Source organism: Pinus tabuliformis, chromosome 3_1, assembly GCF_031772625.1.
Source record: "Pinus tabuliformis cultivar Carrire ecotype Pingquan chromosome 3_1, CPIR1, whole genome shotgun sequence".
Taxonomy (NCBI): Eukaryota; Viridiplantae; Streptophyta; class Pinopsida; order Pinales; family Pinaceae; genus Pinus; species Pinus tabuliformis.
Window position 1 is genome coordinate 817191981 of NC_142301.1, and position 14844 is coordinate 817206824.

The 14844-nt window shown below is 40.9% G+C and overlaps 1 protein-coding gene across 1 annotated transcript in view; it reads left to right on the forward strand.

Annotated features, from left to right (window-relative positions):
* Positions 1-2192: 2192 nt before the first annotated feature.
* The window catches only part of LOC149189998 (replication factor-A carboxy-terminal domain protein), a 35663-nt gene continuing 23011 nt past the window's right edge, over positions 2193-14844 (forward strand). The window contains exons 1-3 of the mRNA XM_089411997.1: positions 2193-2344; positions 2519-2672; positions 3204-3324. Coding sequence (XP_089268123.1) covers positions 2280-2344; positions 2519-2672; positions 3204-3324 — 340 coding nt within the window. The 5' untranslated portion in view covers positions 2193-2279. The remainder of the gene's footprint in view (positions 2345-2518; positions 2673-3203; positions 3325-14844) is intronic.

Consider the following 14844-nt stretch of genomic DNA (forward strand, 5'->3'; position numbering starts at 1 on the left):
AAGTGACCAAGAGAGAGAGAGAGAGAGAGAGAGAGAGAGAGAGAGAGAATAATGAGAGAGCTCCAAACTTGAACTGACCAAGAGCTTACAGTGTCAAGACTTGCCAACTAATCCTCAGAATCTTTTTTATTGATGAGGCCTCTATTTTCTTCATTTTCCATTATTTTCGTCCTTGCATGCAACCTATGACCTTTCACCTTCGTTTTCTCCTAATTTCCTTTATTTTCATAAATAAATGTGCAAAAAATGTCTTTTTTCCTTTTAATGCATTTGCCTTCGCCTTTGCCAATTTTCCTTAGCCAAAACACACATTCAGTGATGCCCACTAGGATATATTTGCCCAACATTCATCTTGGAATACATGTCTCTTACCCGTGGTCTTATTTTGCCTTTATTTACTTTTGTTACATGATCTTTTAACCAGAGTTGTTACAAACTCGTTAGAGTAATTTGAGTGAAGCCGAAAATCAAACCTAGTGATTGCTACTATAACACCAAGAGTATATCCAACAACCTATAAGCCATATATACCATCAATTTGTGGGGGAGCCTACTCCTTGAGCCTCATCACAATGGGTCAAAGATGTCCCTTATGAGATTTAAAACTATGTGTGTGGATAACATCCCATTATTGCACTGAGAGGCACTCTACAACTCAACATAGGGGCAATGTGTAGGCATTAGATGTTAAATTTTAGAGGTCATATGTAAACATTTTTTAAATTCAAATATATATATATATATATATATATATATATATATTGCAATTTTGCTTTATCCATGGGGTCTTTGATACATGGTAATTGGGTGCATTGTTAAGGCACTCTTAAATGTTAAGTTATCGATTCAATTCCCTACCCTATTTGGGTATTATTATTGAACATCTTAACACTCTTAAATGTTAAGTTACCGATTCGATTCCCTACCCTATTTGGGTATTATTATTGAACATGACCATGATATAGCCTCACCAAACTTAAAAAGTTATTGTAATTTTGTTTTTATTAATAAAATTATGAACACTGTTTTAGATAAAAGAAAATCATTATATAGATATCACATTAAAAAATGAGTTGTCTTTAGTGCGACTTTTTGGAAGTTTTTTGGGGGGGTTTTTCTGGTCTAATTTCTCTAAAATACAACATGAATTTATTGAAATCACAAGTTTGATGGGTACCCCCTGCACCATCGAAGTGCCCTAGGGATTTTTCAGGGTGTTGAATCCATATATAGTCAAAGCACCAATTTAAATACCACAAATCAAGATTTAACCTCAATTTTTTCCACCGGATTCTGGCATTGGAAAGTCCAAAAAGTCACTAAAGACAACTCCATTAAAAAATATAACATATAAATAGTAGTTATGAATTAAAATCCATTTTACCATATAAATTAAAATAATGATTTTACAATTATATTTAAAATTTATCAATAAGCACATAAAAATTTAATACTTACAAATATAACAAGATTTTTAACCATAAATATTCACCCCCATTTTACCATGAATATTATTAACTTGTAAATAAACTTTGTTACAATACCATGGAGCAACACCATGGCTTATTAATACCACTTGCACAAAAACTATAACTCATTCCAAAATCAAAATATTTTATTTTATAACATTTTTTTGAATTAAATCTAAAAGCAAAAAGGTATGGGGAAATTTTGTAGTGATGTAAATAGATATGGGGAAATGTTGTACTTTAAGCTCAATAAAAAAAGAAGAAGTTAAGGGTAATTACCCAATGGATCAAATAAATAAATTAAATTAAACAATAAAATAAAATAAATAATAATGATAATTATCAATAAAACATTTTCATTTTGACTCTTAAAATAATATTATGATTAATTCAGAGAAATTATCATTCATCATTATGAGTCACAGAACATTAATAATAAACTAGTCTAGAACTATATTAACTCCTAATCTAGTATTTTTTTAAGATATAAATCTCTTTCTGACTAAAAAAAATTTAATCCTATAAAAACTTAGTAAATCCAAATTTAAAATAAATCTAAACTATATTAACCACTCAAAAATCACATTAAAAAAACAATATATATATTATATATACATCCAATTCTAACTCACATTTGTAAGGTCTAGGCTTTATGATGAGATGTGCGAATATAAAAAATTTAAATAAGAAGTTATCCAGTATTTTACTTCAACTATGGTCACCTCCAAAGCCATAAGGCATACAAGTGGAAAGGTACAAAAACCACTCCGATTCAGATTTCAAACCCGTTTCCATTTGGAGCCCTACGCTATGGCTAATGCAGACCTGCTTCTGCCCTTCTGCACCATCGTTGCAATGGATTCTTCAAATTTCTGGTACCCAACGCGATACATTTGGGTGACCTTAATTTATTGGATTCGACTAGCTCAGAATGATTATCGAATTGTGAAATTTTGAGATTTACAGTATTGGGCAGGTCACTGACTTCAGAAAAATGAACAATTCATGAATCGTGAATATCTCCTCATTAAGTAACCCTACAATTGCAGGTACAGAGTGTGTAAGAACTGCGAGAGAGTGATACCAGACAAGGGAAGTGAGTCTTCTTCTGTATTCGGTGGTTATGAATGTCAACATTGCAGGTCACGCTCCTTTAATCAACCACTCGTCCCTGTTGCTTCCAAACGAGTGTACCGCATACTTGTATGTTACACTGCACTCCAAAAACATTTGTTTTGTACAGAGAAAATTTTTAATAGGTTTAAGCATAGACATTATTATTGAATTGTAAAGTACGCTTTCAGCGATCCCTGTTTGTTTTCTTCTGGTTAAAATGCAATGGCCCTATAGAAGTACGACATGAAGTGGGTTTGGTCTGTTAGTTTGTGAATGATCGCAATATGCAAATCTGTATTCATAATTGCAATCCCCCTTTGAAGGCACTTTCGTTAGCCACACACACGACATATGCCTTCTGTCTCAATAGGAATATTCGGCAATGCCAAGGAGGAAGCGGGTTTATCTGGAGGTGAATTGCTGCAAAGTTTGAATCAATTGAGCATGATTTCAAGTCCTGATGGGTGGTTTCAGCTTTCACTTTCACACATAGCAGAGACCTAATATTATTCCCAAGATTGTGCCCAACGTTAGACAGTGTTAGATTCCTCTGTCTCCTTGAGCTTATCATGGTTCTTTTTTATTTATTTTTTAAACAAGTTTGTGTTGTGTTGGCAGCTCTCGGTTGCAAGCGAATCCAAAGTAATGGTGGTGATCTGCTTTGATCGGCCAGCCCAAGTGTTAATGGGCTGTTCTGCAGATGAGTTGTTTGACTTTGCATCTATGAACCCCTTTGCAGGTAACTTTAAGTCAGTATTTTTCAGGCATCAAACATTTAGCATAGATGATACCACAAACTGCAAGAAATGGGAATTAGATAGAAACCGGCGTGGAATGCAAAACTTTTAATATCAGCAAGTTGTGTTCAAGTAGTGAAGATTATTTACTTTCAGCACGTGGGTAAATATTCGGATTTCATGGGGGACTGATGCATGTGTAGGCCTGCAAATCAGATTTACAAAGCGAAAGAAAATAGTACATATGCAAGGCTGCAATTAAAATTCATACACAGCATAAATACAACAAAGATTCTGTTACCTTTTAATTAAATTACAGAGGGCTTCAAAATCTCTGAAACTTATTAAATCACACAAGCCTGAAGGTCCCACTACTACACTCATGGCCAAGAGCCTCTTACGGCAACAGCAAATGGAGGCCCAAAATCCTTTCTCTTTCTAGTCCTTATGATTTTATTTTAGCTTTAGAAGCTGGATTGTTGCATGGAGTCTAACTGTTTCAACTCCCATGGTTACCTAATCATCCACAACTGATGTGGACTCTACGTAGTCTCTGTTTCGTGACATGACAGAAGGCCATATGTTCCTTTGTACACATATCCCTGTGGGTTAAGCCTGGGAAGTTTCAGGTCGGAAGATCCTAAAATTCATTTCCCAACCAATGTCAACAGCTTCAACGTGCTACCTCCTGGACCTGCACTTAAAGGTAATCAAAGTTCCAAAACCAAATGCAACCCTAGAGGCACATAGAAAGGTGCCCATTGTCACTTTAGCAACTCCTCTCACTTTAGGCCGACTCTCCTTTGGCAGAAACTGGGGAACTCTAGAAAAGATGTTTATCGCTTTCTTTAGAAATAATGGAATAGTGGATTGCCAAGACCAATGCCTATCCAATTGGGTGATGGGTGATAGAGTCAAGAACGACAATCAAGAGGATTTGAACAATATGGAAGGGGGCATAGTAAGGCTGTTATAAATAATAAATACACTCAAAAATATTTGCACGTATTTACTTCAAAATGCACAAAATTAAAGGACGGCTCTTCCAAAGATGCTCCCCACAACAAGCACAAAATCAGCCAAGTAATAGCGTGCAACCATGAAAAATTAAAGGACAGCCACCTATACAATCATAAACTAAGTAGACGAAAGTAGAAAATCTTCTTTAGAGAATGAACAACCAACATTACATTATTCTTTAGGCCAAAGATCAAGAGGGCTTAAATGTACCATACTTAACTTTCAACCCTCGCTAGGGAAGCCCTTAAAATAGAGTGAACAACCCTAACAGAGACATTAAAATAGAAAATATCCTTCAAAAATCACAATTATTACAATGGGAAAAGGGAGGGTTTCACCTTGATCCTAATGTCCTCTTATTGGAGCAAAATTGCCCTCTACAAATATTATTCCAGTGTATTTGTACTAGTAATCTCCAACAATCAAAATGATGCAAGAAAACAAAAGAAAGATGAAGAACCTCACATTAACACACCCCTTGATTTCTTTCTCACAAAAGATCTTCAGCTAAGCTTGGAGGGGATTTCCTACTCTTCAAACCATGCCTCTATCAAATCAATATTCCCTCTATTTGTACCTTTCTCCATCCCAAATTAGGGCTTCACCAATCTATGGTTTGAAAGAGAGAACAATATTTTTATCCATGGAAAGTCTCGCTTACCTAGTGTGCACCTCCTTGGGGCTTTTCTATACTGTCTAGAGCTTTCCTTAGCTCTAGTATACAATTGGAGAGCTCATAAACCCTAGCGCTTTTCTTTTACATTGCAAATGATATTCCATTATGTCCTTCTTTAGATGATAGGTCCAAGTTTAACTTTTCTCCACTCATGTTATGAAACCAAGTGTTGAAATTTGGTACCGGAGGACAGGTGGTTCCCTAAGGCTTTGATCTTTGGCCTAGGGAAAAGTGTCCAAAAGAATTTAATTTTTCTCCTAAGTGACTTTATAATTTTTATAAAGTCAAATCTAATTTAAAAGTGACTTTAAGTGATAAAGTTACTAAAGTCTAATTTTAAAGTGACTTTATTAAATTCAATGTAAAATTAGAAAGGAAAAGTGACTTTGGAAATAAATGACTAAGTGGGTCTTTATTAAAGTGGGGTGAATTAAAAAATAGAAAGTGAGATTTAAATGAGCATTTAATCTCAGCCCTAGATCTCAATCTATTTCAGCCATTGGATTTAGGGATTTCTCAAAAGTCACTTAGGGTTAGATTAAGGGAGGAAAATGAGGAAAAGGTCATTCATTCTTTCATGAGCAGATTGAGAGAAGGAGAGCAAGAGAGCAAGGGAGATTTCTGGACAGGGAGAAGAAGGAGGCAGCAGTTTGGCACACATTCCAAGGCAGTGTTTTAGCAAATCCATACAGCTGAGTTAGCACACAATGAAAGACATATATTGGGCACAATTTTCTAGAAATCCGTACAGCAAGTGCACAGAAATCGAGGAGCAGAAATCTGTACAGCAAGTGGCTGTACCTTGGCACGCAAATCAAGGCAAATCCGTACAGTCGTACTGCTGTTTTTTCTGCACGCAAATAGAGGAAATCTGTATAGCGTATTTATGGCAGCTTGCACGCTTTTCTAGGAGGCTGTACAACATTTATTGCTGTTCTGTTTGCTGTTGCAAATTTTTCCAGGTGGCTGTGAGGCACGAAAAACGAGATAAGTTGTAAAATTTGCTTGCTGATTTTTTGCTGAATATTTCTCACTGTAAAAGGCATTTTTCAGAAATAAGAAGGAGCTCTCGAACTGGTTTTCCCCAAGAGTTGTAGGGGGTTTTTCTAGGGTCACCTTGACCAAAAATCACTGTGTTTAAATGAGTTAAATGGCTGTTTGTATGTGCTGATTTTTATATTTCTACATTTTCCAGCATTCTGTAAAATTTCCAGAATTTGTGTTTTCAGCAAAATTTATTTTTCAGTTGTTGAATGTATGGATATGGGAAAGGACATTTAACTATTTTGGAGAAATAAGGTGAAACTGAAAGCCGAGGTGGGAAATGAGAAATTTTTTCATGGTATCAGAGCTGGAGTGCTGAAGTGCAGTTTGGGACAACAAGGAGGAAAATTACAGCCTGCTGATTTTTCACTCAGAAAATTCCAGCAAGCTGATTTTTCACAAACAACAGTTTTATCTTTACTACAGCAGTGCTATTTTTCAGTTTTAGGACAGCAGGATGTCATTGGGATTGAGGGTGGAGGATAGGTTGGATGGGCATTCCAATTACAACGTTTGGAAGGAGAGAATGCAGAGTATCTTTGAGGAGGCAGAAGCTTGGGACGTCATGGTGCATACCACATAGAACCCTGTTGATGTGCCTACTGATGCCACTCAGTTGGCTGAGTATAATAAAAGGAACAACAAGGGTAAGAGACTAATTCTAGACGGAGTCAAAGACCATTGCATTCCTCATGTGAGAGGAAAGAGAAATGCCCATGAGATGTGGACAGCATTGTCCAATCTCTACCAGAGTACCAATGAGAACCGGAAAATGGTCCTGAAGGAGAAGCTGAAGACCATTAAGATGGGTAATGATAGTGCAGCTGGATATCTCACAAAGATTACTAATGTGAGAGATGAGTTGGCAGCAGTTGGAGAGGTCATTCCACCCACTGAGTTGGTGCGGATTGCAGTGAATGGCCTCCCCCGTTCATGGATGAACTTTGTTGATGGGGTTTGTGCACGTGAGACCCTTCCCACATGGGAGAGGTTTTGGGATGACTGCATTCAGACAGAGATCAGGAAAGGTTAGCTTGGGGCAACCAAGCCAGTTGAGCAGGATGAGGATGTAGCACTGGTGGCAGGAGGCAAGAAAGGCAAAGGGAAGAAGCAGGCTTCCACAAGCAATGGTGGGGGCAAAGGCAAAGGTAAAGGTAAACAGGATAACACACAGAAGGACTATTCCAAGGTGAAGTGTTGGAATTGTCAAAAGATGGGACACTATGCAGTTGTGTGTCCGGAGAAGAAGAAGAAGAAGGGGAAGAACCAGAGCATGGCAGCTTCAGCAGAGGTTGAGGACTTTGCAGGTCGTTTTGACTGGGAGTTTGCGTTCACTGCGTGTAAGTCCTCTAGTGCAGGATCACCTGCCACACAGGTTCAGAGGGAGCATGCTTTTCCCTTGATTAGCGGAGCATCTTCGGGTATCTGGTATGTGGACAGTGGGGCTTCACGTCACATGACAGGAGTCCGTGAGTACTTCTCAGAGCTTTCAGAGAGTGGCACTGATATAGAGGTAGTACTCGGTGATGACAGAGTTGTTAGAGCAGTCGGTGTGGGGACACTGACATTTCAGAGGGAGTCCAAACCTCCCTTGAAGGTGTCAGATGTTCTTTATGTGCCAGGGATGAGGAAGAACCTCATATCCATCTCAGCTTTGGAGGATAGAGGATATGAGGTACTGTTCAGAGGAGGACAGGTGTTGATGTATCCCAGGGGCACTCCAGCTGATTCAGCTAGAGTGATAGGTGTACGCCATGCAAAGGTGTACAAGTTTGCATTCCAGCCCCTTTTGGCATTGAGCAGTAGTACCGACAGCAGAGCTAGCAGTTCTGAGCTGTGTGAGATTTGGCACCATAGGATGGGGCATATGTATCATTGACCCTTGAGGACCTTGCGGGAGATCACTACAGGTGTGCCAGATTTTAGTACTGATCACTTTGATACTTGCAGAGGATGTGCGATGGGCAAGTTTGCCAAATCCCCTTTTCCCAGCAGTGACAGCAGAGCGACTGAGATTCTTGATTTGATTCATTCTGATGTGAGTGGTCGGATGTCTCATGTTTCCTTGAGTGGATATGAGTACTATGTTTTATTCATTGATGATCACTCCAGGAGGACCTGGATTTATTTCTTGAAGACTAAGAGTGAGGTCTTCAAGCGGTTTCAGGAGTTCAGAGCTCTTGTGGAGACACAGACAGGTCGGAAGATCAAGTCCTTGAGGTTAGACAATGGGGGAGAGTACACCCTTGGAGAGTTTGTTGACTATTGTGCGGAGGCAGGCATTAGGAGGGAGTTCACTGTTCCTTACAACCCCCAGCAGAACGGGGTTGCAGAGAGGAAGAACAGATCCATCGTAGGGGCTGCCAAAGCCATGTTACATGATCAGGGGTTGCCATTGTTCTTATGGGTAGAGGCCTGCAACACAGCTGTTTATTTGCAGAACAGGAGTCCGCATCGTGCCTTGGGGAACATGACTCCGGAGGAGGCTTTTTCTGGGAAGAAGCCTGATATTGGTCATCTTCGTATCTTTGGGTGCATTACATACTCCTACATACCCAAGGAGAAGAGGACCAAACTAGAGCCCACCGCAGAGAAGGGTATCTTTGTGGGCTACAGTGAGACCTCAAAGGCCTTTCGGATTTACATTGCTGCACAGAGGAAAGTTGTTGTCAGGCGGGATGTGAAATTCGAGGAGGACAGGGCCTTTAGGAGATCACGGGAGTTAGAGTATCTGGATCAGCCAGACCCTCAGCAGTAGTTGAGTCAGTCGCAGGGATCCAGTGGGCAGGGATCAGGAGGATCTGGAGGTACATCTATGAGGATGTCAGGTCCATCAGTGAGCAGTGGCTCACCGAGCTAGAGGGGTGGTGCTCTGGGCAGCATGTAGAGCAGTTCACAAAGCAGTTCACTAGGGAGTCCACTGATGGACAGTTCACACGGTACCTCAACTTCTACAGGTTCAGGTGCAGGCAGGGGGACAACAGACAGACAATCAGGAGTTCAGGCTCCTGATGATGATGAGGAGTTTCATTCTCCAGTGGGAGAAGTGCGCTCAGGGAAGAGGAAGCCCAAGTGGCTTCAGGACACCTTGAGAGATGCCACATCTGTTGCTGAGCCTAAGAGGTCGATCAGAGAGAGTAGACCACTTGAGAGGTTTTGTAGCTATATGGCAATGGCTATCAGCGTCCTTGACTCTGAGCCTTCTAGCTATGAGGAGGCAGCTAGCCAGCAGGTCTGGAGAGAGGCCATGCAAGAGGAGTATTCTTCCATCATGAAGAATGATGTTTGGGAGGTGGCGCCGAGGCCTGAGGGCGAATCCATGGTTACTTCCAGATGGCTTTACAAGGTAAAGCATGCTGCAGATGGCAACATTGAGAAATTCAAAGCGAAGTTTGTGGCTAGAGGGTTCTCCCAGGTAGAGGGAGTTGATTATGAGGAGACCTTCGCTCCCGTGGCTCGATATACTTCGATCCGCTCCATTATATCGATAGCAGCAGAGATGGGTTGGAAGATCCACCAGATGGATGTGAAGACTGCATTTCTCAATGGCTTCATATAGGAGGAGGTGTACATTGAGCAGCCACAGGGCTTTGAGGTGCATGGGAAGGATTCCCATGTGTGCAGACTGAAGAAGGCCCTTTATGGACTGAAGCAAGCTCCTAGAGCTTGGTACTCCAGGATAGATACATACTTGCAGGGGATGGGTTTCACAAAGAGTGAGGCAGATCCGAACCTTTACTTTATTGTGATAGGTGAGGAGCCTCTCATTCTGGTGCTGTATGTGGATGACTTGGACATTATAGGTGCAAAGAGACTCATAGAGCACTGCAAGAGAGATCTTGCGGCGGAGTTTGAGATGAAGGACATCGGCTTGATGCATTACTTTTTGGGTTTGGAGGTGTGGCAGGAGGAGGGGCATTTTTTCCTGGGGCAGGGGAAGTATATTGTGGACATCCTTGGCAGATTCCACATGGAGGATTGTAAACCTATGTCGACACCGATGATTACCAACTGGAAGAAGCTTTATGCTTCAGATTCCAAGTTGGTGGATCCCACATTGTACAGGCAGCTGATTGGTTCCTTGATGTATTTGGTCAACACTAGACCAGATATTTGTTTTGCAGTCAACACGATGAGTCAGTTTATGTGTGAGCCTAGGAAGGTTCACTGGGTGGCTGCAAAACACATTTTGCGGTACTTGCAGGGGACAGTGGATTATGGTCTGGACTACAGGCAGGGGGATGGAGTGAGATTGGCAGGTTATACTGATTCTGATTGGGCAGGTTGTGCTTATGATAGGAGGAGCACTTCAGGGTGTTGTTTTGGGTTGGGTTCGGCAGTAATGTCATGGTTCAGCCGGAAGCAGCAGTCAGTAGCATTGAGTTCAGCGGAAGCAGAGTATATGGCAGCCAGTCTAGCTAGTTGTGAGGCCATCTGGCTTCGCAAGATGTTGTTTGGCTTATTTGGTCAGCTGTTGAGACCTTCAGTGATTTACTGTGATAATCAGAGTTGCATTAAACTCACGGAGAATCCAGTATTTCATGACCAGTCAAAGCATATCGGGATCAAATATCATTTCATCAGAGATTGTGTTCAGAAGGGCGCTGTGAAGCTTGAGTATATTCCCACTGATGAGCAGGTTGCAGATATTCTTACCAAAGCCTTCCCACGGGGCAAGCATGACTACTTCAGAGACAAGATGGGTGTGGTGAGGAACACCTTCCTCGGTAAGAGGGAGTGTTGAAATTTGGTACCGGAGGACAGGTGGTTACCTAAGGCTTTGATCTTTGGCCTAGGGAAAAGTGTCCAAAAGAATTCAATTTTTCTCCTAAAGTAACTTTATAATTTTTATAAAGTCAAATCTAATTTAAAAGTGACTTTAAGTGATAAAGTTATTAAAGTCTAATTTTAAAGTGACTTCCATGATGACCTGTTTGGAGCAGCGAAACCCTAGAATCCAAAGCTCCGATACCAAATGTTGTGAAACCAACTCACAAAAAGATAGAAAAGATAGATCAACGCCTTAGAATTCAGCGTCTTCGAGGGGGCAACCTTTTTTACATTACACAAATGAACAATTTTTGGATGATACAAGTGACAAAACCTCCTTTCTATATATAGGAGTCTAAGGGGTCACAATATAACCAAGCCGACCTAACAATAATAATATAAAGGCACAAAAATAACAATAGTGGGATTCTATGGGGCACAATAATAACAATAAGAGATACAATGACAATAGCAATGGGGGGATCACTAGTATTATAGGGACCTAACAACTCACCACTCTTCATCTTGCTAATTCTTTTGAGTACCATTTGTCCTTTGTTTAGAGGCTTGGAATATGTCAACATTGCCACATAATGCTTCCTTGTGCAATGGACTTTCCTTCAAATGTGCATAATATGTCTCAAACCAAGTGTCCTTGCCTCAAATGTCTCAATGGTGAAACATGCATCAAATATGTAGGATGTACCTCAAATAATGTGTAATGCCCCATAAATTCACTTTATCATGCCCTTAAAGCCCCTTCTACACCAAATGTCCCACTTACAAAGGGGAAAATCCGCCGTCGGATCAAGAGGATAGACGACGGGGATGAATCAACGGGGATATCGGAGGAGGTGGGAGCGGGGTGATCGTGGGCCATTGGATCAAGAGGATAGATCCAACAATCGTCGGACGGCGGAAACGCGCGAAGGTTAACGGGTGAGGACGGATGACCGAGTGGTAAGCGATATTGATCGCACCGGCTTTGGGGAGTTGGTTGGTAAAAGGCAATGGCGCGCGATGCCATTCAACGCGTGACGCGTGCAGTGAAGGAGAGAGGAAACCACTCTCCATCGCGTGTTAACGTCCCATTGATTTGCGGGCGCGAGGAGAGCGAACGCCGTCTAATCATGGCGGAGATGATCGGATGGCGGGGAAACAATCGTGCGGGTTTTCCATCGAATATGACGGGGAGCCGTTGGATTGGGAAGCAGAGATCGACGACGGAGGTTACAGGTGAAGGTGCACAGTCATATGGGCGCGGGTTTATGAGCTATGGGTTTTAGCGCTCGGGGCTTAAAAGCCAAGGACTTTATATGAGTTTTAATCAAAAAGCACGGAAAATGGAGATGAAGGGAGGGTTAGAGAGGTAAAAGAGAAGGTGAGGACAACCATTATAAGCCTTCTTCAAGCACAACCAAGGACCAAGTTTGCCTCCAGCTTTAGAAAGTAAATGTTATATAGCAGAGCTAACAAGATGGACGAGGAGCATGCTTATTGAACAATAACTCTTATAAAGAGTTTGCGAGGGGGGATGAAACATCCCTGAAGCAATGAGAACCATTGTATCCAAACAAATCACGACCATCCTTCGAGACACTTTTTGGGAGTTTGGGGAGAAGGCCAACATACCCTCAAAATGAATAAGGGCCATTGATGGCAATAAATATCAACAAATCAACTTATTTTGGAGCTTTGAGGAAGTTGAGAACAAAGTACACCCAAAGAGTCTTAATCCACAAAATGATGACATGTGGCATGAGTTAGTTGGACCTACTCTTGCTTTTTTTCCCAAAGATGTGTCACTGTTTAACTTGAGCAGATTGTCATGGAGAATCCCATTCTAGCACGTTTGGCATAATTGAGAAAGGGAACCCTAAAAAGGTAACACCCTAACATATTAGGGGTACAAAGCATGATTGATGGTGAGTTAAGAGGTTAAATATAGTGAAAAATAGGAGTACCCTACACATGGAAGTTCAAGAACATTAAGGAAAGGATACTCGAAACCTTACAGGTGGCAAGAAAAGAGACTAGAAGACGACCACCCTAGTTTGGATGAGAACCTATGGCAATGGAAGCACTATTTCAGAAAGGAGGTCACTTCATGAGAAGCGTTACACTTTAGTGGAGTATTTTGATTGCTTGATGGTGAGTCTACCCCTTCGCAAAAAAAAAGTTATAGCGAAAATTCCATGATGACCTGTTTGGAGCAGCGAAACCCTAGAATCCAAAGCTCCGATACCAAATGTTATGAAACCAACTCACAAAAAGATAGAAAAGATAGATCAACGCCTTAGAATTCAGCGTCTTCGAGGGGGCAACCTTCTTTACATTACACAAATGAACAATTTTTGGATGATACAAGTGACAAAACCTCCTTTCTATATATAGGAGTCTAAGGGGTCACAATATAACCAAGCCGACCTAACAATAATAATATAAAGACACAAAAATAACAATAGTGGGATTCTATGGGGCACAATAATAACAATAAGAGATACAATGACAATAGCAATGGGGGAATCACTAGTATTATAGGGACCTAACAACTCACCACTCTTCATCTTGCTAATTCTTTTGAGTACCATTTGTCCTTTGTTTAGAGGCTTGGAATATGTCAACATTGCCACATAATGCTTCCTTGTGCAATGGACTTTCCTTCAAATGTGCATAATATGTCTCAAACCAAGTGTCCTTGCCTCAAATGTCTCAATGGTGAAACATGCATCAGATATGTAGGATGTACCTCAAATAATGTGTAATGCCCCATAAATTCACTTTATCATGCCCTTAAAGCCCCTTCTACACCAAATGTCCCACTTACAAAGGGGTAGACTCACCATCAAGCAATCAAAATACTCCACTAAAGTGTAACGCTTCTCATGAAGTGACCTCCTTTCTGAAATAGTGCTTCCATTGCCATAGGTCCTCATCCAAACTAGGGTGGTCGTCTTCTAGTCTCTTTTCTTGCCACCTGTAAGGTTTTGAGTATCCTTTCCTTAATGTTCTTGAACTTCCATGTGTAGGGTACTCCTATTTTTCACTGTATTTAACCTCTTAACTCACCATCAATCATGCTTTGTACCCCTAATATGTTAGGGTGTTACCTTTTTAGGGTTCCCTTTCTCAATTATGCCAAATGTGCTAGAATGGGATCCTTGGGTGCATCATGCCTCTGGAAAGTCATATCAACCTATAACTGTGGTTGAACTTCACGGGTCTTCTGTTGTATTTGGTGAGAGAAAAAAGGCACATGAAAATGCAAAATAACCCTTGCATTTTTAGAGGGCAACACAATGAACTTGTACCTACCACTTTCATGGATTCTCCATGACAATCTGCTCAAGTTAAACAGTGACACATCTTTGGGAAAAAAGCAAGAGTAGGTCCAACTAACTCATGCCACATGTCATCATTTTGTGGATTAAGACTCTTTGGGTGTACTTTGTTCTCAACTTCCTCAAAGCTCCAAAATAAGTTGATTTGTTGATATTTATTGCCATCAATGGCCCTTATTCATTTTGAGGGTATGTTGGCCTTCTCCCCAAACTCCCAAAAAGTGTCTCGAAGGATGGTCGTGATTTGTTTGGATACAATGGTTCTCATTGCTTCAGGGATGTTTCATCCCCCCTCGCAAACTCTTTATAAGAGTTATTGTTCAATAAGCATGCTCCTCGTCCATCTTGTTAGCTCTGCTATATAACATTTACTTTCTAAAGCTGGAGGCAAACTTGGTCCTTGGTTGTGCTTGAAGAAGGCTTATAATGGTTGTCCTCACCTTCTCTTTTACCTCTCTAACCCTCCCTTCATCTCCATTTTCTGTGCTTTTTGATTAAAACTCATATAAAGTCCTTGGCTTTTAAGCCCCGAGCGCTAAAACCCATACCTCATAAACCCGCGCCCATATGACTGTCCACCTTCACCTGTAACCTCCGTCGTCGATCTCCGCTTCCCAATCCAACGGCTCCCCGTCATATTCGATGGAAAACCCGCACTATTGTTTCCCCGC